The 24,477-nt window shown below is 39.8% G+C and overlaps 1 protein-coding gene across 1 annotated transcript in view; it reads left to right on the top strand.

Moving 5' to 3' along the window:
- The first annotated feature begins 2,785 nt into the window (after positions 1 to 2,785).
- The window catches only part of rab40c (RAB40c, member RAS oncogene family), a 28,072-nt gene continuing 6,380 nt past the window's right edge, over positions 2,786 to 24,477 (top strand). Inside the window, exons 1-4 of the mRNA XM_051713906.1 lie at positions 2,786 to 3,918; positions 17,124 to 17,184; positions 23,667 to 23,727; positions 24,103 to 24,180. Of these exons, the coding sequence (XP_051569866.1) occupies positions 3,777 to 3,918; positions 17,124 to 17,184; positions 23,667 to 23,727; positions 24,103 to 24,180 (342 nt within the window). The 5' untranslated portion in view covers positions 2,786 to 3,776. The remainder of the gene's footprint in view (positions 3,919 to 17,123; positions 17,185 to 23,666; positions 23,728 to 24,102; positions 24,181 to 24,477) is intronic.

The raw sequence follows: 24,477 nt of genomic DNA on the forward strand, positions 1-24,477 counted from the left end.
TTTAATCCATTTTGGAATAAGGCTGTAACAACAAAATGTGGAAAAAGTGAAGCACTGTGAATACTTTCCGGATGCACTATATATAATATATATATATATATATATATATATATATATATATATATATATATATATATATATATATATATATATATATACACATAGATATATAGATAGATAGATAGATGTGTGTGTCTTTTTTTTTTGTTTTCTATATATTTACTTATGTTTGACCACAGGGTTGTTTTTTTTGGGGGGGTGGGGTTGGGGGGTTTAAAATGTTGTTATATATCTCCTTGTTATTGTATGATTTAATAAAAAAAAAAAAAAAAAAAAAAAAAACCCACCACATAACTGTAAAGTCTAACCCCTTACTCAAACCCTAAACCTTGCCATGACTTTAATAGGTTGTGTACCATGGAAGAAAGAAAATATCAGGTTTGGAATGAGACAAGTGGAGCTTATTAGAGGTTATTGACAGTTATTTGTATTGCTAAAATATGAAATGAGCAAAAAAAGCAAGAATCTAACCGCATGACATGCAAGCAAGCAGAGGCCGGCTACACACAAAACGCCAACTGATTGCACTTCTGCTAGCCAACCGGAAATTCCGCCCACCTAGCGAAATGCAGTGGACTTGCTGAGAATATTGTGGATACTGCATTTATGATTTATTTACTACGCTAACTATGCCCAAACATGTTGTCTAGGTAGGCAGCTCACTATGTTTTGAGTAGGGGCGGATCTAGACATTTTTGCAAGGGGTGACATGCAGACTGTGAGGGGTGGAACACCAAAGCAACCACCCATGCATAGTTCTTATGGATCAAGGTACCAAGCTTCATTGCAACAAGTACTAGTTCATTAACTGGAGTCAGTATCAAATTATAAATATCAATGAATTTGCGATACAACTGCATTTCCACTGGAACCACAAATTTGCTACTGATTTGCCAACATAAAAAAAAAAAAAAAAAAAAATCTCCAGAGCACCAAGTCATTGTCTATTAAACACATCAACAAATTGTAAATGTTCCTTAGCTTGACATAAAACTGACAATCTGGAATAAACAATGTGGAATTCACATTATGCAGGCCAAATTGTTTTGTGTTAAGTGTACCCGTGGATGGAGAGTGCATGCATACCCAATGTTATTCTGCTAATAAAATCCTGTAGGCCTATCAACCTTGTAACAGCTAGAATAATCCATTTGAAAGCAAACATTAACACAGAATTAGTTCAAAAATAAACTCTAGGAAAACTGTACTTTGCGTGGCAGTGCTGCAAAATTCATGAATATTAATTATTTTGTGCACAATAAAAGATCCTTTTAAATCACCTATTTTGATAAACAGTCATTTTTAATTATCAGTTCAAGCACTCAAATAGATATTTCACATAATATGGTTATTTCATCTCTACATCTGCCACCATCAGTCTTGGAATTTTGTTAGTCAGTAGATGAACACATAGATCAGCAATTTAATCAAGAACATAACTGACTGGTCTAGTGGTTAATTTTTGCATCTAGTTTTTAGTGGTTCTGGTTTCTAATTCACCCAAATATAACTTTATTTTAATAAAACAAGATTGCATCTGTATGTCAGTGGATGGGTGTTACACTTTAAAAATAAAATGCAATAAAAGATGCAGGGAGACGAGAGTAGCGGAAACATCCGAGACACATTTATTGACCGTTCTGTATTTTAAAAAAAACAGCTAACTCCGAAGTTCAGACAGCAACAACCACAAACTCTCCGCTCCAGCAGCGGGAATCTGCACGAGAGCAGGACCAAGATGACACAGCTCACGAACACTCATTTTCCATTGCACAACCCAGCCATGAAACACTCTTATATGTATACTTGTATATAATTATACTTATATAGGAAGGAAACACACTGCACACCCGGCGCGCCTCATCAACAATCAGCTCACCTGGATACCCCTCACCTGAGAGCGATTAAGAGAGAGGGAGATAAAGACAAAACACACACTCTACATACACACAAACAATACGGCAGAGAAGGCCATCACAATGGGGGACATATTTTGCTTTTCTATTTCCCGTAAGAGCGTGAGCTGCAGAAAAAACTGCTGACACTAAACGACACTAATAACAGCAACAACAAACATTTATCATAAAATTAAAAACAACACATTCCAGTGCCGGATCGCCAATCAGAACATACACACAGATGAAATAGATACTCCTATTCTGTGAGAACTGGAGATATTTCATCTGGATTATAAACATACCTGACGAAAGCTATTTCAGAAAGTGCTGAGGACATGTCTCAACTGACAGCAATACATTGAGTAATCATTCAGTGAAAACATGAGAAAATAAAAATAATCTCTTACCTCTTTTTCTCCATGTATTTGTCCATATTGTCATATTGTTGTTGTGGAAATAAGCTCAAAAAACCTAAACCAGCGAGTACGCGATTGGCTGCTGCTGTAACTCATCACGCCATTGACCACTGAAATAGTTTCACGGGATTGGTCGCTGCTGTAATCAATCACGCGATTAGTCTCTGTAGACATTTGTGCGTTTGGTGAGAATTGAGGCAGTTAGACATGAATAAACCCCTACACAATGTCAACATCTTACATTTATATTTTATACATTTGTATACTTATACTTGGGTGGCAATGCCTTTTTTTAGGGTGGCATTTGCCGTCGTGTGCCACCCCGGTATATCCGCCCCTGGTTTTGAGGCACAGCCAGTGTGTATGTGTGTATGGGGGAGGTACAGTCCGAGCGCAGCAGTACGCAGATGTGAAAGCTCAGCGTGACAGTGTGCGATCTCATCTGTGTGACTGAACATGGGACATATTTGGATATTCAAGAGCATTTACAGCACGAGAAATAATATCCAGCACATCAGATTATCTATTAATCCCTCACCTTCCGCGCTTGGCTCCAGAACCGACTCATTTCTCGGAGGGGCAGTGTGAAATTACATGAATCTTTGTTATTCAGAGGAAAACAGAGAAAAGGAGCCATGGTTTCTACCAGACGCGCTAGCATTGGCTGCTCAAGCTAAATTAAGCCCGATTGTGGATATTCTCACTCTCTTTAAATGTCTTGGGTTTTCCTTAAATTTCTAAAGGGATGAATTGTGTTTTTGCGACTGTCTGCTGCACTAGTTGAATGAAAGCAGCGTATTAAATCAATGTTACGCGTTTGTTGTTGACTCGCGCTAAGCTTGAAGCTAGCGTTAGCCGCCGCTGCGCTGCTGCTCGCATCTGAACAACTGCTCGCTTTAATACATTTTAATTCGTTTTAGGATAACAGATATTTATTCTCGTCGGCCATATTTGTATAACGGAGTTGCTAAATAGAAGTGAGTTTAGATAAATTATTTCTTGACATTTGGCAGGCGCGTGCTAACAATGCAATAGCTCCATAGCTTTTATTGTTGTAGCAATAATTTGCCGTGATAAAACAGATGTATTCGGCAATTTCTGGTGATTTTTAAGTGTTTTGTTTTTATTATGTTTCTGTGACTATCATTTGAGCGTGTGTGAAGAAATGTAAACAACCGAGCAGTTTGCCAGTCACCACCAAGTGTTTATACACAGGGTGATATCATAAATAAAAAAGTTAAGGTCAGAAAAGTTAACAAGGGTGGACTTTTTAAAGTTAATAACCTATAAACGACACAAGGTTGCATTTTTGCATTGTTGAACCTGGCTTGGAAGGGTGGGAGATGGTTTGAATGGGTCTGTCTGCTGATTTGGCTTAATTACCCATTCAAAGTGAGCAATCATGGGCACTCAGGGCAGCCCTGTGAAGAGCTATGACTACCTGCTCAAGTTCCTCCTGGTGGGAGACAGTGATGTGGGGAAAGGAGAGATCCTGGACAGCCTTCAAGATGGATCTGCAGAGTCTCCATATGCCTACAGCAGCGGTGAGTTGCCCAACACTTCCCACACATATGCACAGCATGCTTGAGTAACAGATCTCTTTCAGCCAGAATAATCTAAGATGGCATTACAGAACAAAGCCATCTCTCAAAGTGACTGAGTCAGAAATTACTGTGGCTTTAACAGGGGAATTGGCAAACATTGCCAGCTCTGTAGTATTACTGTTGTGTATGGTGGTGAGTCTAGGTGGCATATGCTGGCTTGCAGGGGGGCGGAACCATTGCAAGTAGGAATTTACTGTCCTGTTTGTATCTGTTACAGTATTGCATATTGTTTAATCCTGACTTTATGTTGTTCAGATAAAATATAAATAGATTTGTGTTAAAGGTGCCAACCCAGTCTCACAATGAGCTAAATTGAATTTTGGAATACAGTTCATTTTAATAACATTAACCTTCCCAGTCATAGATAAATGTAATGAAGCCCACCTGCCCACATTCCTCAAATCTTTTTATTAAAGGGTCAAAATTAACTCATTAACTAAATCACACAAATTTGCTGGGAATAAAATACTCAAATACTTAATGCCCTGTTTAGGCCACTGGAAAGCGCCCGGCTGGAAAGCCGTTACTGGGCAGTACGCTGTCAGAGCCAATACTTCGGATTTAGACCAATTGACTCTGTATCCTGAGAACTTGGAAAAGGAATTAATAATCCTGTTGAGACAAGGCATAGATCTAGTGGGGTCTGAGACGAGTAATAAAATATCATCTGTGTAAAGCAAAAGCTTATGTGCCATACCTTCCGCCACCACCCCTGGAAAATCAGCTGCTAATGGTTCCAGGGCAAGACAGAACAATAATGGGGAAAGAGGGCATCCCTGCCGGGTGCCCCTATCCAGAGTAAAATTATCTGAAATGAATTCATTTGTTTGTACCGCTGCTACCGGATGTCTATAAAGTAACTTGATCCATCCAATATTTTGTCTCTTCTTTAAAAAGAGCAAAAATGGAGGTTACAGTGAGGCACTTACAAAAAATTTAATTGAATGGGGCCAATTTCTGGAGGGTTTAAAGGCAGAAATGTAAAACTTACAATTTTATAAAAGCACACATTAATTTTTCTGTTAAAACTTGTGTGATATTTAAGCTGTACAGTTGTTTAAATAATTGTTTTCATGGTCGTTTTGGGGTTAAGGGTTTACAGCATTAGATAAAATATATACAGAAAAGGTTAGTAAAATATTTTATCACACTAAAAGCATGTTAACATACATATTGTATACGTCTTGTTGTGGCTTTACTTTTGAAACATTGAGTATTTTAACATTTACAAATGGGCCCCATTGACTTCCATTCTAAGTGTACACTGTAACCCAGATTTTTGCTTAGGAAAACGACTTGTTTGGAGCATGGAAAAAGAGAAACATCAGGGTTTTGATTGGGGTGGGTAAAAATATAGTTTTTACGATTAAGCGCAATCTTCTTTTGAATGATTTCGATATCGATTCTTAAATCCCAAGATCAATCTTTCACTCAGTGCGCAACCTTCTACTACAATGAGAGGAAATCACTCACATTTGCAACCAAATTTCGTGCTATGCGACTAAAGTGAATATATTTGGCAACTGGTTGGTAAATGTTTAACATTTCACTCACCAATAATTGTGTAGGCTATTTGTGAAGTGTTCAGAAGCGAGATCCTTTCACAGCGTGTTGAGTGTAACAGTTGTTCTGTGTAATGTGTGTCCAAGATGAGATCCATACAACCCATTAGTCATTGAATACCATCTCTTTTGATACCCTTTCTGTTCTTTACAGTCAGGTGTTGATAAAAAAAAAAAAATTCCAGTGCGCTTTTAAGTCCTCGTGGTGGTGTAGTGATTCGCCTCAATCCGGGTGGCGGAGGATGAATCCCAGTTGCCTTGTTGAGTGCGTTGCCACGGAGACATAGCTTGGAGCCACCAACCACGGCATCTGCGCTCGACTCACCACGCGCCCCACCGAGAACGAACCACATTATAGCAACCACGAGGAGGTTACCCCATGTGACACTACCCACCCTAGCAACCGGGACAATTTGGTTGCTTAGGAGACCTGGCTGGAGTTACTCAGCACACCCTGGGATTCGAACTAGCAAACTCCAGGGGTGGTAGCCAGCGTCTTTTACCACTGAGCTACCCAGGCCCCCCACAAACTTTTTATTTGTACTTTTATTTTTTTATTCTAATCATGCATCGCACAGATGAGGTAAAGCCATTCGAGTCCTCTCTAGTTAACATGCAGTCATTTAAAGGCGCTGTTTACAGAAATGCCATTTTTTTTTTTTTTTTTGTTTGTTAAAGAGACGGTACAGGTTTTAGCATGTGTTAAATCAATGTAAATACTTGTAAATAGTACAAATTATGCAATTTAACAATAAATATGTAACAAAAATAATATATAAAATATAATATCTTATTTGTTGATTGAATACATTTATGTTTGTTTTTAAAAAGCCAAAATGTGATCAAAATAATGATAAAGTAATAAAATATGAGTAAAATGAATTTTTTCCTAATATACCTACTTAAAAGGTCCCCAATTAATAGCATTAGCTGGGAGATCTTTTAAGCAAATGGGACATTATAACTGAAATAAACCCATATGAATCCATATTGAATCGAAATTGAAATCAAATTGAAAATCTGTGATCAATAGCCAGCCCTAGTTTTGATCAAGCATTATTTCTGTACTTAACCATGATTGAATTGGAAGATAACTTGTGTGTACCACAGAAGAGAGGAAACATCAGGGTTTTTAAGGAGACATGAGAAGTTTGTTAGGTACATCAGTCATTTCGGATTGCATAAATAAATATGGAATGAGTAACCAGATTTGTTCACAGACGTTTCATTTCTTGGATTTCTTTGGATTGGTGGCTAGCTGAAATTTGATGCCTGTATTGTATAGATTTGAAATTCTGTTTGTTGATTTGTTGGTTGGTCCTAAAGCCAGTCGTACGAGCCAAGTCATACAATATCTTATGATTTTGCCATTTTGGACGAATTATCACGAGTTCTCATGACACTTTGACATTTTCCACTAATTGGTTGTTTAGCATACAGTTTAATGTTTATTTGTCAAAATTATTCCTGCTGTCCATGAAATTTCCAGGAGTTTGCTTCTTAACATCTTGATTTTGCAAACAGTTTTTTGGGTGTGTATTTAAGAGCTGTGAATGCCCTCAGAATACAAAAAAAGGGAATAGTTGTGTTTACATGACTATGTTCGTTGAGCTTTTGAGAAAAAGCAGAACAGGTAGCCACAAACTCTGTATAGCAAACCGTAAAGACCAGTTTTAAGCTTTTTAATTTTTTTATTTCACAGCTTTCGTTTTGCTGTGATGAGATAATCCACACTCTGTCCTAATGCTGAAATGAATGAGGTGATCGAGAGACCAGTTTACTCCCACTAGTAAGGACCTATGCCTTTCATATTCAAATGAGACGCGTGTGTACAGGCAGGAGAACCGGACCCGAGTTGCTCTTGTTCCAGACCTTTTCATACAAATGTGCTGCTGTTTATCTTGTTGGCTCAACGTATGAGGGAGCAGTGTGTATTTTATGAGTGTGAGAGCTCTCACAACGACAACTCTTGCCTGAGCTGTCCTGGGGGAGCTTGCTGGTCCAGCTTCAAAAGAGCTGCTTTGCACAATCACTAAAAATCAACACAGATGTCTGCATGAACCATCCATGGATTTCAGCCCTAATAAGGCTTGTGACGGTGAATAATAGGGGTGTAAATCGGACGTTTCATCACGATACGATCTTGAATGGATTCTCTTGGCCTGCGATCTGATATTTGCCGATACTTCAAAGTCTGCCGCGGTACGATTTGATTCAGTGGCCTGCGATCAATATTCCGATATTATGTGCCTATTTTACACAATCAGTGAAATTGTTTTTTTGCCCTCAAATGCAACCAAAATATAATTTGATTATTTTATTCAGCTCTCTCAGTACACATTGGGACATCCACAACAAAATAAGGAACTTCAGATGTTGAAAAAAATTATACAGATAAATAATATAAAAAATTAAGTCACGCACAAGTAATTTTTCAGTTTAGTCCAATTCAAAGTACTTACATACCCATGACTTGTTTCCAACTATCTGTGCTATCCTTGGTTTTCTTGGCTACAACTTCCACAGTTGTAATGAAAAATTCTGTTACCGTTAACTGGGATAAATGTTAGTAAGGGGGTGCTGATGTGTAGATGTGTAAAGTCTTATAACTGATGCTGGAACTGAGCAGGTGTTTCTATTTCCCTTGTTAGTGCTGTTCAGAATGTCGGTGTCGTCAAGATGTTTCACATGGTTGAACTTCTCAATACTTTAAAATAGCAAATTCTCATGTAAAATTCAAATGGGTCGCATGTGCAACAATATAGATGGAAGCCCGAATTAATCGTGCATTTGAGCCACGCTCAAAGTGCTTGGTTGATGCGCTCGCACGGATCCTGTCAATGCAGCTGGCATTTCGCGTGAAGCTCGGTTGATGCATGCGCATGGATACCAGAGCACAAAGACCTCGCGCACATCCGTGTCCCACATGAAAAGCAGATTTAGCGCTCATAAAGGTAAATTAATGTAATACGGTTGCTTCACTGCCTGAAGGAAATGCGTACGGACGAGGCTGACATGAGAGTATTAAAATAAACGTACATCTTTAAAAAATGTCTATATTGATATTTACGCGTTGTATCGATAACATTGGATCGTTGGTCATTGGATCGATGCATCATTACACCCCTAGTGAATAACGCTGTAGGCATATGTCCCTGAGGGACATGCTGTCTTGATGTGCTCAGATGGTTTACACACACACAGTTTCAGAATGGCACATTCTAACTTTCTCTCTGCTTCCTGTCACATGGAGATCAGCGAAATAACAGCAGGAGTATCGTGTGAACATAAACAGACTGAATAAGGATGCGATCCATAAAGTAACTTTTCCCTGTGTATGTGTGTGATTGTGTATTTTTCCCGTTGGGGCTTGCCGTAGAAAGTGTTATGGCGCTTATGTGAGAATTTTCTGTCTGTAATTGCATTGTTTTTTTACACTTTACCGTAAATTATCCTCATTTTAGTGTATGAATATCGCAGTGTTGCATCACGCCTGGTGTGGACAGACAGATTGCTTGTCGCTGGAATCTTATCACATCATGTCTGGGTAGGACAAGATGTAAGGGACGATCCATGGACCACCACCATGGTGCCCTTGAGCAAGGCACTTAACCTCATGTTAAACCAGGGGGACTGTCCCTGTGGTAAGTGTACTGTAACTTGCTTTGGATACATGCAACATCTAAATGGCAAATTAGTAATTCGATTTCTAGAGTGTTCTAGTTCAAGCAAGCCAAAAACCTGAGTATATCTGTCCTATATTCTACTCGAAGCATTGTAAAAAAACGCCTTGCCCTATGAATTGATTTTGGATCTAGCTGTTTGTGAAAAAAATAAAAATAAAAAAAGTGAGTTGTGTGTTGGTTCTTCTGTGTTTACTCATTTCATGCTGGTTCAGAGAGGACATCTGTAAATATTTAGAGTAGGGATGCACCGATCATGATTTTTCAATGGCGATTCCATTTGTTTTTTGTTTTTTGTTTTTTTTAAGCAACGGAGAAGAAAGAATGAAAGAGTTAATCAAAAAGATTTATTTTACAGGCCAGACTGGCATTAAATGAAAAAATATCTGTAGCTATGTGAAATTTGAGGCAACAACTGCATATTAAGCACTAGTGGTGCGATACGATTTCCTATTTTTTTTAACACTAGAAAAAAGAAAAGTGCCCTTTGCCACACTTTTGCAAGTTATATGCTGCAGTTATGTTTATGCCCCACACAGTAAAATTACAGTAACACTTTACAAAAAGATCTATGATTTGTTTACTGTCTTTGGCACCTTGTTGTAACAAATCACTAATTATTAAGCAAATGTGTGGAGACGCAGTGCCTTTATTAAAGTTTAAACAGTTACATCTGTTATTATGACTAATATTAATCTGATTTAAATTGGGATCCTCAGAGAATAGCACTGGGATGAGTGACTGAGATATTGAGAGCATGTATGTTTGATTGACACTGAGAGCGCTCATGTTGAAGAGAGTGAAGCTGAAAGTGATCGTGATCGCTCAAACAGTCTCTGTGTTTATTTCTAATGTTTATTTGTTGTTTAGTTCATTTTTATACCCGTTAGCAGCCTCTTTATCCTCGTCCTGCTCACTGTGTAGCGAGTCAGAATTACTACCGTAACGACTCTAGAAAATGGGCAACTTAATATTCATACACGTGTAATTCTTACATATTTAAAATACAAAACGGCATTTTCATCTGAATTACAGCATGTCTGAAAGTTTAAATTCGTGAATGCTTAGAATTCCCAACTCACCCTCCAAAGGCCACTCTGTCATGCATCGAGGGCTGAGCAAGCGCTCATTCATTAGAGGAGCAGTGTATGTGTGATTCCCTGCGCTGCAAAAAAGATCAGTCCTAAATCTTGGCATGATCGGCCTTAAGACTAATATTGGCTGATTCCGATTGGTGGCCGATTGATCGGTGCACCCCTAATTTAGAGTCTAAAGTTGAGGAGAAATGCAGACTGCTGCTAGTACTAGTGATAGACAGACTAATTTGGAAGATAGCTCAGTGGGAACTACATAACCACAGAGTGCTTTTCCTTTCCCCTTCTATGTTAATATTTGAAGGATGAATCTTTAATTTCCATTGGATTTTTGAGCATTTAAAGACCAAGTAGTCCAGTCAGTGAAGATATAACTTTTGTAAATGAATTCCATAGTTATTTGTAAGTTCATAAGGAAAATGGAGAGTTTTTTTGCAGTTACTGCACTGATTTTTTTGGGGGAAATCTGCGGCACTCTGCTGAAGGGATTTAAACATAGCACAATGTATCAAATGAGCCTTAAAATACTACTCTCTTTTTGGTGGCTAAAAGCATCATGAAATTAGCCAAAATATTTAATAAACAAACATGAAACATCTCGCAATTCAGAGTTTTCTGCAGAGTTCAGATTCCGCCAGGGCTGCACTTCCCAAAAGCATTGCAAGCTTAGCTTAAAACTTGTAACACTAAAACATACAACAAACTCACCTAAATGTCACTGCGGGGGGTGGGCATACTTTTCTCTATTCCTGTATAGGTCAGATGGAACCAGGGTCAGAAATCAACTTTTTCAGTGAGGGGCAATATTTGATTTCCAGGTACATTTTGTACCTTTACAATAGGGCTGCAACTAGCGATTATTTTAATAATTGACTAAACTAACGGTTATTCGACCGTTCGGTGATTATTGCAATGATTAATCATTAGCTCTTAACCGACTATTCAGCTTGTGCCCCGACTTAAAAGGTTGTATTAAACATGCTTACTAACAATAAAGAGAACAAAATCATCTTTTAAAAATACCTCTAAATGACATGCCCTGAATTAAAGGAAAAAAAATACTTTTTATTAAATTTAATTCAGTAAAAACTTCACTGCAAAAAATCCTATTGTTATCAAGTGTTTTTGTCTTCCATTTAAAATAGTCTAAAAATCCTTAAAACAAGATACATTTATTTGAGAAGCAACATATAAGATATTTAGACTTGCTTTCAGAGACTGTATCTTAAATATAAGTGTATTTCTTCACTTGGTTATACTTCTGCGAGTGCAGTAAAGACAAAATATATTCAAGATCTATTCTCTAAAAGCAAGTCTAAATATCTTATATGCTACTTCTCAGGTGAATGTATCTTTTTTTTAAAGGATTTTTGGATATTTTAAAATATTTGTATTTTTTATATTATAAGTGCTCCCTCACTGCACGAGCTCACACTAAACTCAAGCGCTCAATACGCTGCTGACAGCTGCACGTGAGAGAGAGAAAGAGAGAGATTGAGCAGATTTACTAGCGCATCTTCTGAAATTTCAATTTGATAAAAGTTTATTGATTTTATTTGTTCCTCTGTATCTATTGGTTTAGTAATTCACAGTTGCACTTTAAAGTGAATGTGGAAAGTGAACGCGCTGAATGTGGAACTTGTGGGAATTATTAAAATTGTGCACAATACTCTTAATCCCGTGCAGAAGTTTGGTGGTTCTGCTTTTTTAGGCTCCCTTGTTTCAAATCACTGATAATTACACAACTTAATAACTATTTTCAGTGTCTCTACAGGCGTCTTTACACAGCCGAGTTGAGGCTGCCCTGTTCCTGCTCAAAATTCTGTGTTATGTTGCAGTGCTGCCTAAAAGCCAGACTAAATAATGCCTGCTCGAACCCACCTCAGCCCCTTGTATCAAAGGCAGTTCTGATGTAGAGGCCTGCACTCCTGCAGGATCCACAGAACCCAATGCAACAGAGTGTGGTGATCGGTGATAGTTGCTTTTATCTGACAAAACCGATACATCTGTGTATCTTTAATAGTTATAGTCAGTATTGTCAATAGATCTGATCTCTGACCAAACTGAGGCATAAAACTGTGAACAGCTAAACCTTAGAGTTATTCTGAGAGTGTGATTTGGAATCTTTTAAAAAGGCTTTACATTATGACACTGCTCTCATCTTATGTACCTTTTTTTAGTGGAAAGAGATTCTCTCTAGTTCAGAGTCATACTAATTATAAAGTGATTATCAGATGGAAGTTTTGCTCAGTGTAAAGTGATAGTCTCCATGTGTGCTGTTTATCCTGCCAAGTGCAGAGTAAACACACACACATGCTAAATCTGTTGCAATGTTGGATCTCAGTTAAACCAGCTTTTCTACCCTTCTTAGCCTCAGGCATGTATGTTTTAATGCTTTCATGTGCTCCAGCATTCTTTTAGATAACACTCTCAGACTCACCCTTGCATGTTCAAAGCTCCTCAGCATTCATAAATATATGCATTCCAATTCAGAGCTTTAAATATATCATGAACGAGCACAACGAGACACAAAGAAAACATGCTCTGTTCTCTCATTCACATTTGTATTTGACAGTAGAAAAATATTACATTGAAAACCGTCCTACTGTGAAAAAATCCAACGGCACTACATTCTCCAATTGTAAGCATCTTTGTTTCCTCCATTCATTAATAATAATAATAATAATAATAATAGGCTGTTCAAATTGAATTAAACATGCCCGCACATGTCAGTGTACACTTGATCCCTCTTAGGTGTCCTCAATTATATAACGTGCTCTGCGAGCTGAAAGCGCGGATCTCTTTCCAACGAGAGATGAGGGACTGCTGCATTATCTGCCTTACGGAAACTTGGATGTCTGCGGAGATTCCAGACTCGGCCATTGAACCCGCGGGGTTCTCCGTGCACCGAGCGGACAGAGCGAAAGACCTCTCAGGTAAAAGCAGAGGTGGTGGTGTATGTTTTATGATCAACAAATCCTGGTGTGATCAGAGGAACGTACATTCTATCAAGTCATTCTGCTCTCCTGATCTGGAATTTCTCATGCTTCTGTGTCGACCATTCTGTCTACCGAGTGAATTCACAGCGGTCATTATCACAGCTGTGTACATCCCGCCGCAGGCCGACACAGACCGGGCACTCAAGGAACTGTACGGGATTATAAGCAAACAGGAAACTGCGCACCCTGAGGCCGCGTTCATTGTGACCGCGGACTTTAACAAAGCCAGTTTCAAATCAGTTGCACCAAAATACCACCAACACATTAGTTTTAACACACGAGGGGACCGGGTTTTGGACCATTGCTACTCTCCCTTCCGGGATGGCTACAAATCCCTCCCCCGCCCACCATTTGGCAAATCGGACCACTCTTCCATTCTGCTTCTGCCCGCTTGCAGGCAGAAACTGAAACAGGAAGCACCCGCCCTCAGAACGATCCAGTGCTGGTCTGACCAATCAGATTCTACGCTACAAGACTGTTTTGATCACAAGGACTGGGGGATGTTCCGGTCCGCCTCTGATGACGACATCGAGCTTTACGCTGGTAGCATAACGTATTTCATCAGAAAGTGCGTAGAGGACGTCGTTCTGACCAAAACAATACGGATCTATCCGAACCAGAAGCCATGGATTAATAGCGATGTTCACGCGGCACTTAATGTGCGGACCTCCACTTTTAATTCCGGGAACGCAGAGGAGCATAAACGAGCCAGTTATGATCAGAACAGCAAAACGCCAGTACAGGAACAAGATTGAAGGACAGTTTAACACCACCAACTCTAGAAGCGTGTGGCAGGGAATTAATATCATCACAGACTTTAAAGGGAATAAAAACACCGCCATGAACACCGCTGCCTCTCTCCCGGATGAGCTAAATACTTTTTATGCTCGTTTTGAGGGAAATTACACCGCCCTCATGGAGAGAGCTCTCGCGGCCGAAGCTACAGAGGTTAGTTCATGCTCCGTCTCTGTAGCGGATGTATCCCGATCCTTCCGACGGGTGAATATCCGCAAAGCCGCGGGTCCAGACGGCATTCCGGGCCACGTCATCGGAGCACGCGTGAACCAACTGGCTGGTGTTTTTACGGACATTTTCAATCTTTCCCTCTCTTTGTCTGTAGTCCCCACATGCTTCAAAACATCCACCATTGTGCCTGTTCCAAAGCTGGATCCTGGACTTCCTGTCAAGCAGACACCAGGTGGTTGGAATAGGCAGCAACATCTCCTCATCGCTGACCCTCAACACTGGAGCCCCGCAGGGCTGTGTTCTCAGCCCACTCTTGTATTCTCTGTACACACATGACTGTGTGGCAACACATAGCTCCAATGCCATCATTAAGTTTGCTGATGACACGACGGTGGTAGGTCTGATCACTGACAATGATGAAACAGCCTACAGAGAGGAGGTGCACACTCTGACACACTGGTGTCAGGAGCACAACCTCTCCCTCAACGTCAGTAAGACAAAGGAGCTTGTGATGGACTTCAGAAGAAAAGACAGAGAACACAGTCCCATCACCATCAATGGAGCACCAGTGGAGAGAGTCAGCAGCTTCAAGTTCCTGGGTGTCCACATCACTGAGGAACTCGCATGGTCCATCCACACTGAAGTCGTTGTGAAGAAGGCTCATCAGCGCCTCTTCTTCCTGAGACGGTTGAGGAAGTTTGGAATGAACCGCCACATCCTCGCACGGTTCTACACCTGCATCCTGACTGGCTGCATCTCCGCCTGGTACGGCAATAGTGCCACCCACAACCGCAAAGCCCTGCAAAGGGTGGTGCAAACTGCCAGACACATCATCGGAGAGGTGAGCTTCCCTCCCTCCAGGACATATATACCAAGCCGTGTGTGAAAAAAGCTCGGAGGATCATCAGAGACTCCAGCCACCCGAGCCATGGGCTGTTCTCACTGCTACCATCAGGCAGGCGGTATCGCAGCATCAGGACCCGCACCAGCCGACTTCACGATAGCTTCTTCCCCCAAGCAATCAGACTTTTGAACTCTTGATCTCCCACAATCAAAATACGTCAGCACTGCATTTTATTACTCTTATATCTCACACCGGACTATCATAAATTATATTATTATTATATTAGATTCTCTCTTAACAACTTACTATCAGCCGACAGCCGAATGTCAGTACAGTACAATACAACCTACTGTACATTCTATATATACTATGTATTGTATGTATTGTATACTGTACAGTGTATGTTATTATTTGTATATTGTGTTGTGTGTAATTATGTGTATATTAGACTTTAATTGTGTTGTGTTAATCTGATGTTTATTGTAAATTGGTATATGTCTCATCACTTTCACGACTGCTATGTTGCTCGGAACTGCACCCAAGAATTTCACACACTATTGCACTTGTGTATATGGTTGTGTGACAATAAAAGTGATTTGATTGATTTGATTTGAACTCCAGCTGGATCATTCACTTCCAGGCTCTTCCTCAAACCCAGCTGCTTTAGGCTGTTTTTGCTCACTAGGCTGGGAAGGGTTAGTCAGCGCCCCATTAGCTGGAACCTGAGATGATAATTACACTGTACTGCCTTTGTCGGGCCATGTTGCAGAGACATCTGCCCATACAATTACCCAAAAGTGCAGAGGAGGGGGGATCGAGGAAGGAAGTGTGATGCGTCTTTGGCTTAGTGTACATTGGTACCTGTGCAAATCATTTGCAGGATGGGGAGGTTGAAGAAAAGCAAGAAAACAGCTCCCATATTTTTTTTTATTTTTTTTTTTAAGTGCGACCCATGTAGCTTTTGTTACATTCTCTTTAGATATTTAATAATTAAGGATAAGCAAACCCTATGGGCTCAAAACCAGTCGCTGTTCGCCTGTCAAGAGCTCTTAGGGTGCCTGTCTAGCTGAGTGTGAGCAGAGACCCTTCTACAGGCATGTTCTGTCACAAAGTCGTCAAAGCTTTACGAAGGATCTTAAAAAAAGGCCCCATCTTTCCTCTTTCGTCTCTCTACTTAAAAGCCTCTGCCATGTCCCCCTCCTTTTCTGCCTTAAAGGGACAGTTCACCCAGAAATGAAAATTCTCTCATTTACTCATCCTCACACCATCCCAGATGTGTATGACTTTCTGTCTTCTACGGAACACATACGAAGATTTTTAGGAGAATATCTCCACTATGTAGGTCCTTACAATGCAAGAATGGTGACCAGACATTTGAAGCTCAAAAAATCACAAAGGCAGCATAAAAGTAATCCATAAGACTCCAGTGGTTAAATCTATGTAATCAGAAGCGATATTATTGGTGTGAGAAACAGATCAATATTTAAGTCAATTTACTAGAATTCTTCTCTTTCACTTTCAGAATGTGAAAGTGAAAGTGGAGATTTATTGTAAAAGGAAATAAAAAGATCCTTTTGAGATTTTAGGCAAAATGTTAGCTTCAGTCACCGTTCACTGTATTGCATCTTTTTTTCCATGCAATGAAAGTGAACGTTACACCACGCATACTCGTATTTGTTCTGTGTTTAATTCATTGTTACGTCTGTTTGCATGTTATTGTCCTCTTTGTAAATGCTCTGCTACCCTAATACTATTTTTTATAGGAGCTGTTTCATTTACAAAAAACAGTTTATCCTTAGTGCCTTTCAATGAGAGAATGAATTTTCACACAATTAAATTAAGTTGTGCAAAAGCAAACAGTACACCAAATGCAATTATGCTACCTGGCCACAGCTTTTGAGTTACTATGAATCATCTGTTTTAGGAATTATCTTTACTGTAGAAAGCTATGCCTGATTTCTGCTGGTAGTCTAAATGTTCTCTCTCTCTTTCAACAGGAATCGACTACAAGACCACCACGATTCTGTTGGATGGGCGAAGAGTAAAACTAGAACTTTGGTAAGTAGATCGTAACCCCTTTGCACTATACAACACATACATGTTTTATGTGTTTTTGGGGGGGAATGTGGAAGAGCACGGGGGAAAGTTTTATCTCCATAAGAGCTTTGAAAAGAGCTAATAATGCAGCGACTTGTTTCACTCGTCAAGATAAAACAATGCATCACTGGCTTAGAGAAAATATATGCCTGTTGAAAGTTGTCTGGTTCATAGTGATGAGTCAGTGGCTTGACTTACAGTGGAGCTCCATTCCCCAGGCTTTCTTTGCCATTGCATTGGAAATTAAAAACCCTGAGACAGACGGGACTTGATTTACAAAGCAATAAATCACTGCACATGTTCATCTTCCGCACGGATATGGGTTTAGGCTGTTTCCCTGTCAGTGGGACATGTGAGATAAGGAAATCTGTGGTGCAATAAAAAAGGGATGCAAGTAGCCTTATATTTGTTTTTTAATAAGACATAAATAGCTCATAAATAACCAAAGGTTCCATTAACTGAAAGTGGCTGAGAAGTATCTAGCTCACCGCCTGCAGGAAAACCTGTTATACATCCATAAAAGCATTTAGCCATTTCCCCAGAGACAACGAAAATTTTCTTGATCAGGAAGGCATTGTATATTAAGACAGCAGAATTACACATTATGAAGACAAACAACAAGCTAATTTGCGTTCACACACAGGGTTGTAAGTGCCTGAGGAGTAATTCTTAAAGCCCTTGAGGAAATTGCCATGGTTTGCTATAATGTACTGGGATATATAATGGAATGCTTTATTGTAATGTGCCACATACAGTACATTCCTCCTTTTACCAATGACTCTCAAGCTCCGTTCCTAAACCTAGTGAGCTGCCTGCTGCCTCCGCATGGGAGACTCATCTGTTGAATCATTTCAAAAGAGATGTGATGCTGTACTCTAATAACAAAGGAGAAAAATAAGCCATTTTTAATTGCACTGAAGTATTTATTGGTATTTTTCATTATTAAAGGCTATAAAAGTTTAATTTGTAATCAACATTGCTCTCCCCTCGTCCGCCATCTTGGGTTTATGTTTTCACCGAGCTTGTTGCAGTGTATTCTGTGATTGGCTTCTTTACAAAGGATGCAATGCTGCCTTAGGGGCCCTTCAGATCAAATGCGTTCTTGCGTTTAAAAAAAGCTATACGTAGCGCAACAAATGGAACAGAATACAGCTGTCTCGAAACACGTTTTGAAAAGTTGAAGTTCTTGAGATTTGACACAGCATCTTGAAAACATGGCGCTCCTGCACGAAATGCTGAAAAAACAGCGAGACACGGCATAACGGTCAAAGAGGTCCATCAAGCGCATATTTACATAGAATTTTTTTTTTTTTTTTAAATCTCTGATGGATGCAAAAATGTGAACTGCCCCTTAGAATTTGGTCAAAACAAGTGTCTTATGTGGCAGCAATAATACGTTTCACGTTGGTAGCGCACCTATGATGCCTTAAAATGCTGTTTCTGTAGGCAGCTCACTAGTTTTTGGAACAGAGGATCCAATCGCTTTTTTAGGGCTTTAAACTCGACCTACATCTTTTCCAGCACATGTTTCAGAGCTCCCAGGTATCTGAGCCAGGTATATCTGATGAACTCTCTGATGTGAATGTGGCACTGCAGCGGTAAACAACATGGATGCGGTTAATGTACCACCACTTCGAAAAGCCAGCCGTCACAGTAAATCTTTGTGCAGATGCATTTGACCCATTAGGGCCAGTTTAACTGTGTGAGAAAGTTCTCACAGATAGAGCGAGTAGGCAGCTGACAAGGTTGTTTGGGTGCGGGTGTGCCACAGTGGAAAACTAGTTTTTCTGGGTTGTGACGCAGACATGAGTGCCTGAGTCGATTTGTTTTTGAGTTAACTTCAAACTCCATGCAACATCCTAAACATTCTAGATTTATTTTCCAAAACCTAGTGAGCTGCCTTGCTGTCTACTGCCTACATAGGTAGCTGCCATCTAAGGCAGCGTTCTAACTGAAATAGAACCTCATTGGTGACTGATTTAGGATGCTCCTCATAGGCAGTTTTGAGCAGCACACAAATAGCTCACCTCAAGTGAAATGCACGGGAGACTAAACTAAATTGATTCTAATAGAGTTGGACATTAGAGGAGGAACTAAACTTGAATTTTTACCTTAAATATTATCAAAAATGAATTAAATTAAATTTTAAAGTCACCAGGGGCCTCATTAATAAAGACTTTCATAAAATAATCTTAGATGTGAACGTACAACAATTTCCTAAATGATCCTACAAACGATTTATAAAATGTTCGTGTACACACATTTTTTTTCTAAAAGCATCCAACTTTATATATCCCAATTAATCTTAAAAACTTGCATATGTGAACAAGCACACAGACTCCACCTACAGAACGCCCACACATATCCTAATATGGTGAGACAGAATACAATAAAAGTGCATGTGCAAATTATTCATTCATTTTTTGTGGAATATTCTTGTATGGTTGGCAAGGTTTTCTAAAATAGTGAGTGTAGCTACCGGTTTCTGCACATATGCAGCCTATTTAACAACTCCTCATCAGTTATTCATTTTTATTATCAATAACAAATCCATTCATTGACCATGTTAACTGTAAATCCACACTATTCAATCAATGTCCATATTCTTGCTAAACCTTAATTTCAAAAAGGAAATATTCATATTTCTACATGGCAATCGTGTTCTGTATAAACTACATGCTTGCGCAGCTGGAAAGCTCTCTTCCCACTGTTCTCTTCTGCTCGCTCTTGCCATAGATCAAAAAAATAAAAATGTAAACAAGTTTTATATGAGGCTGTTGCGGTGCTTTTTAGCCATCTGAATATTGATTTTGCTATGTTTAACTATAATCTCTCCTCTTCACTCCAAAAATGTGCTTGATATAGTTCATACCGTATATTACACCTGCCTGTTATCGGTCTCAGAATTTTTTATTTTTTTTTGTTTTTTTTTTTTTTTACGGAAATGTGCAGAAAGGGCTATAAATAAATATTCTGTTGCAAGGGATATCCAAAACATTTACATTACGCATACATAATCTAAATATGACCACATTCTGACTCGTATCGAAATGTTCTTGTTCACGTTAACGTTCTTACTCATTTTTTTTTTATTTATAAATTTTTCTCCCCAATTTGCAATGCCCAATTCCCAAAGTCCTTGTGGTGGCGTAGTGACTCGCCTCAATCAGGGTGGCGGAGGACGAGTCTCATTTGCCTCCGTGTCTGAGACCGTTAATCAGCGCATCTTATCACGTGGCTTGTTGAGCGTGTTACCGCAGAGACATAGCGTTTGTGGAGGCTTCATGCTTTTCTCCACGGAATACATGCACAACTCGCCACATGCCCCACCGAGAGCGACAACCACATTAAAGTGACCAGGAGGAGGTTACCCCATGTGACTCTACACTCCCTAGCAACTGGGCCAATTTGGTTGCTTAGGAGACCTGGCTGGAGTCACTCAGCACGCCCTCTATTTGAACCTGCGACTCCAGATGTGGTAGTCAGCATCTTTACTCGCTGAGCTACCCAGGCCCCTCTCATTTATTAATAAATTCAGTCAGTCACTGATATGTATTTGCATCACTAAAAATAAAAAAAATCAAGTCAGTGCACCCTTGCTCTGGAGCATAAGCACAAAAAAAATTTGTACGCATGCTTGTCAGTTGATGTACTCATTTTCACTTAAGTTTCTGCCTTTATAAATCCCGATTTGTTCCTCAACTTTGGCATAGGATCAAATCCATAAAAATTTAGGATCAGCTCTGATGGTACATATGTTTTATAAATGAGGCCCCGGATTTTCAAATTTACGTTGTTTCCTTAGTCCACAGGTGGGCGCAACTAGGGGGTCAGGAATTGGCTGGTTAGCAGGTCCCTGTTAGCACCTGCTGATAGATGCTGGAACTACACCACCCGATGGCAAAAAGCATGTTTCTCCATAGACAGCCATTCAAAAGTAGCCATGTTTTATGACGAAATAATACATTTTCCAAGAACCATTTCAATTATTTCATTACATTATAGCTAGGGTGACCAGATTCCTGCTTGTGGAAATCAGGACAGCCCCTCCCGGCAAAAATGAAATTGACGTATCCTTACCTAGGCACAGATCAATGCGAAGTAGAGGGTGCATCCGCATCTGTAACTGTTGTCACCTTGTACTTTTCACCAGCAGCAATATTTCTCTGTCTTTCAAGAGTTTATCGTAAACTGCAGAGCAGTCCAGTCCAAAATTAAGACGTATGAAATGCATTGCCTTCATGACTGAGTCAAGATTTATCTGGTGTCCATGCTGCGTTCATTAATGAGAACACACACTCCACAGATGCAGATGTCCCAGGCAGGCATAAAACAAACTCCACGATTTTGGCTAAGACTCAAGTTGATGGTCTTGCTCTCCAGCTCATGAAAAACGTCTGTCCATCTGTTCCACTCAGTAATGCTACGAGTGACAATGTTTTTCACGCAAGCCCACTCATCAAAGAGCGTGGTTTCCTCAATCAAACTGAGAGTAGGGATTCTGAAGTAGAAGTGTTTGAGGCTGCTCTGAATGTCTTTCCACTCTGGGATGTCACTCTGTAGGGCCCACTCATGTTTTTCTGTGTTCTCCAATAAGTGGCTCCAATTTTGTAGGTAATCCACCGATGCTGAATAGAAGTTTCTGTCTGCACAAAAGAAATCATCCGCTCACATGACACTAGCTTCAGCCAGGGCATCCAGATGCTTTTTAATGTCAGAGGGTATGAATGATTCCTCCAACCTGGCCTGCAAGACTTTTCTAAGGTCATGAATGTGCAAAGCTATGGCCATGCACAACAGAATGATAAGCAAAAAGTCCTTCACTTGTATGCACCTTGTCAGATTCAGAACTTTGCTTCACCAAAAAATTGCTAACACTTGGTGTGGCACACTTACTTTTAGCAGCATCCACATGCTTTTTTGTATGAACATGCTGCACGATGTCGGTGCGGCCTCCTTGGGCGATGGAAAAGCGAGCTCCACAAATCTCACACCTCATTTTACTCTGCTCTGTCTGTGACTCCTTTTTTAGAAATTTAAACTCTTTTTGAAGATCCTCATAAAATGTACATGCACGCTTCCTTGACATTTTTCCAGCCGCAATTTCATCTACGTGCTCTTTCAAACTAACTCTTCAATCAGTTCACTAACTGGACATCTATTGATAGGGGATTGTGATTGGATAGTTTAATCCAATCATGTACTTCAAATAACACGGTGTGATTTTATTGGTTTTACAAACCGTATCCTTGGCTACCTTTGATTAGAATACTTACGTGACTGAGAAAGCCGCATAGGCGATCGAAGTTTTAGGATAGGGGAAATGTGGGACAAAACACGATTTTTTCAGAATAAGTTGGGACACTAGGAAAAAGTGCTTAAATACGGGACTGTCCTGGGAAAAACGGGACTTCTGGCCACCCTAATTATAGCACATCATCATCTGGTGACGGATTGTTTTTGAAGGGCTCTTAAAAGCGTAAAACTGATTTATATTTTTCCCTATCTATTCCCACTGACGAGTGATCAGTCAAGTGACACCCATTCCTGGAACTGAGTGCTCATGAGCAAAGATGGCAGCCTCCATTTCGCTAGATTTCTGGGAACTCTGCGCTAGCTGAGCACAGTCATAGTGATGAATGGGGATGCTAACGGATAGCTCTCTCCAGGTACTTTATAGCTCCATGGGTGCAACAAATACATTCAAGTCAAAAAAGCACTGTTATATTATTGCAAAGAACATTCTCGGCTGTGCATTCCATTTAATGGGGGGAGGGGTGGAGCTTCAATAGACAGTTCTATGTTAACATACTTATACTAGATGAAAGTCTTTAACCGTTTTGCAGCATTTTGTTGTTTATTCAGCATCTCGTGCAGGAGCAAATTAACTTTTTTTAAATTAAGACAACTGCGTTCTGTTAAACTCTATTTGTTGTTCTGCAACTAGCCTTTTATAGTGCAAGAATGCAATCGTCTGCAGTCATCGTCAGTGGTTGGCACATATCCAAAATTCAAATGCACAGTTTTAGCGTTCAAATGGGTGTTTTTATTTGGAATTTGACAAATATTTGAATTTAGAATTTTAATTTGACAGCCTTGTAACACAAACATTTTGGGTAAAATAATCAATTTTCGTGGAGCTATTTTTATCTATACAATACATTTATAATTTACATTTTTTTTTTTTTGCCCTTTTGGATGAATTTTTCAGTGCATTCTTGAATTGCCTTCTCTGCGAAGGATACATGCAAATCTGTCTCTGGTTTTGGCCAAATTTTGCTGCCTACCTTTTGGAACAGCCTTCATATTGGGATGCCTTAATCTACTGCCTAGGCAGCTCACAAGGTTTTGTAACCGAACTCATGTGTCAAGCTTAACTGAGGTACTGTTGACAGACTATGTGCTCTGTGACATTGTCCTAACTTGTCTGTGTTTGGTTTTAGGGATACATCGGGACAAGGCAGGTTCTGCACAATTTTCAGATCATACTCCAGGGGGGCACAGGTAAATGCACATTAGCTGTGTCAAATGTCATTGTTTGATTCGTGTTCATAGAGAGGAAGTTTTGCTAAGTGCACTGTCACAGTCTGCACCAATAGACATATTCACTTACTGAAACATGAAACAAGTCTAAGTAGGATGCCCCAGTATGTTATATATCATTTGAATTTTGGCCTGTAAACAGTCTAAGCCTTTCTGAAGAAAACTCTTAATTCTCTATTAATAAAGTCTCCCAATTATGAGTGTATTTTAAAAATATTCTTTGTGTTGAAATTACTGTACAGACTGGAGTTCATGTCCTGTCACTGCTGTTAACCTCCCATCTCACTCCATGAACAGGATACTCGCTAACAATAAGTGTTTGTTTGTCCTCTACAGGGGATCCTGTTGGTGTATGACATCACCAACCGTTGGTCGTTTGACGGGATAGACCGCTGGATCAGGGAGATTGACGAGGTGAGGATATGGCTGATAACAGGAAGTGAGAGAACAGATGTTGAGAGGTTGAGACTGATAGGATACAGTGTATGTATATGTATATTTTGTTAATGCTCCAGGTCTCATCTGAGACCTACTGTAGATCAGCAGAGCTCAGACATGTACCACAACACGCAGTGTCACACTTACTTCAGATGACATCCTCCCCTTCCTTTTCCTCGTGCTGCTTTTGGCCCAGTGCTTGATATCCAGAGAGGATGTCCTCTCTTACTGCAACCCTCTTTCTTGTAGATTACCCCATCTCACTCTCTTCCT

Source organism: Myxocyprinus asiaticus, chromosome 13 (genome assembly GCF_019703515.2).
Source record: "Myxocyprinus asiaticus isolate MX2 ecotype Aquarium Trade chromosome 13, UBuf_Myxa_2, whole genome shotgun sequence".
In the NCBI taxonomy this organism is placed as follows: Eukaryota; Metazoa; Chordata; class Actinopteri; order Cypriniformes; family Catostomidae; genus Myxocyprinus; species Myxocyprinus asiaticus.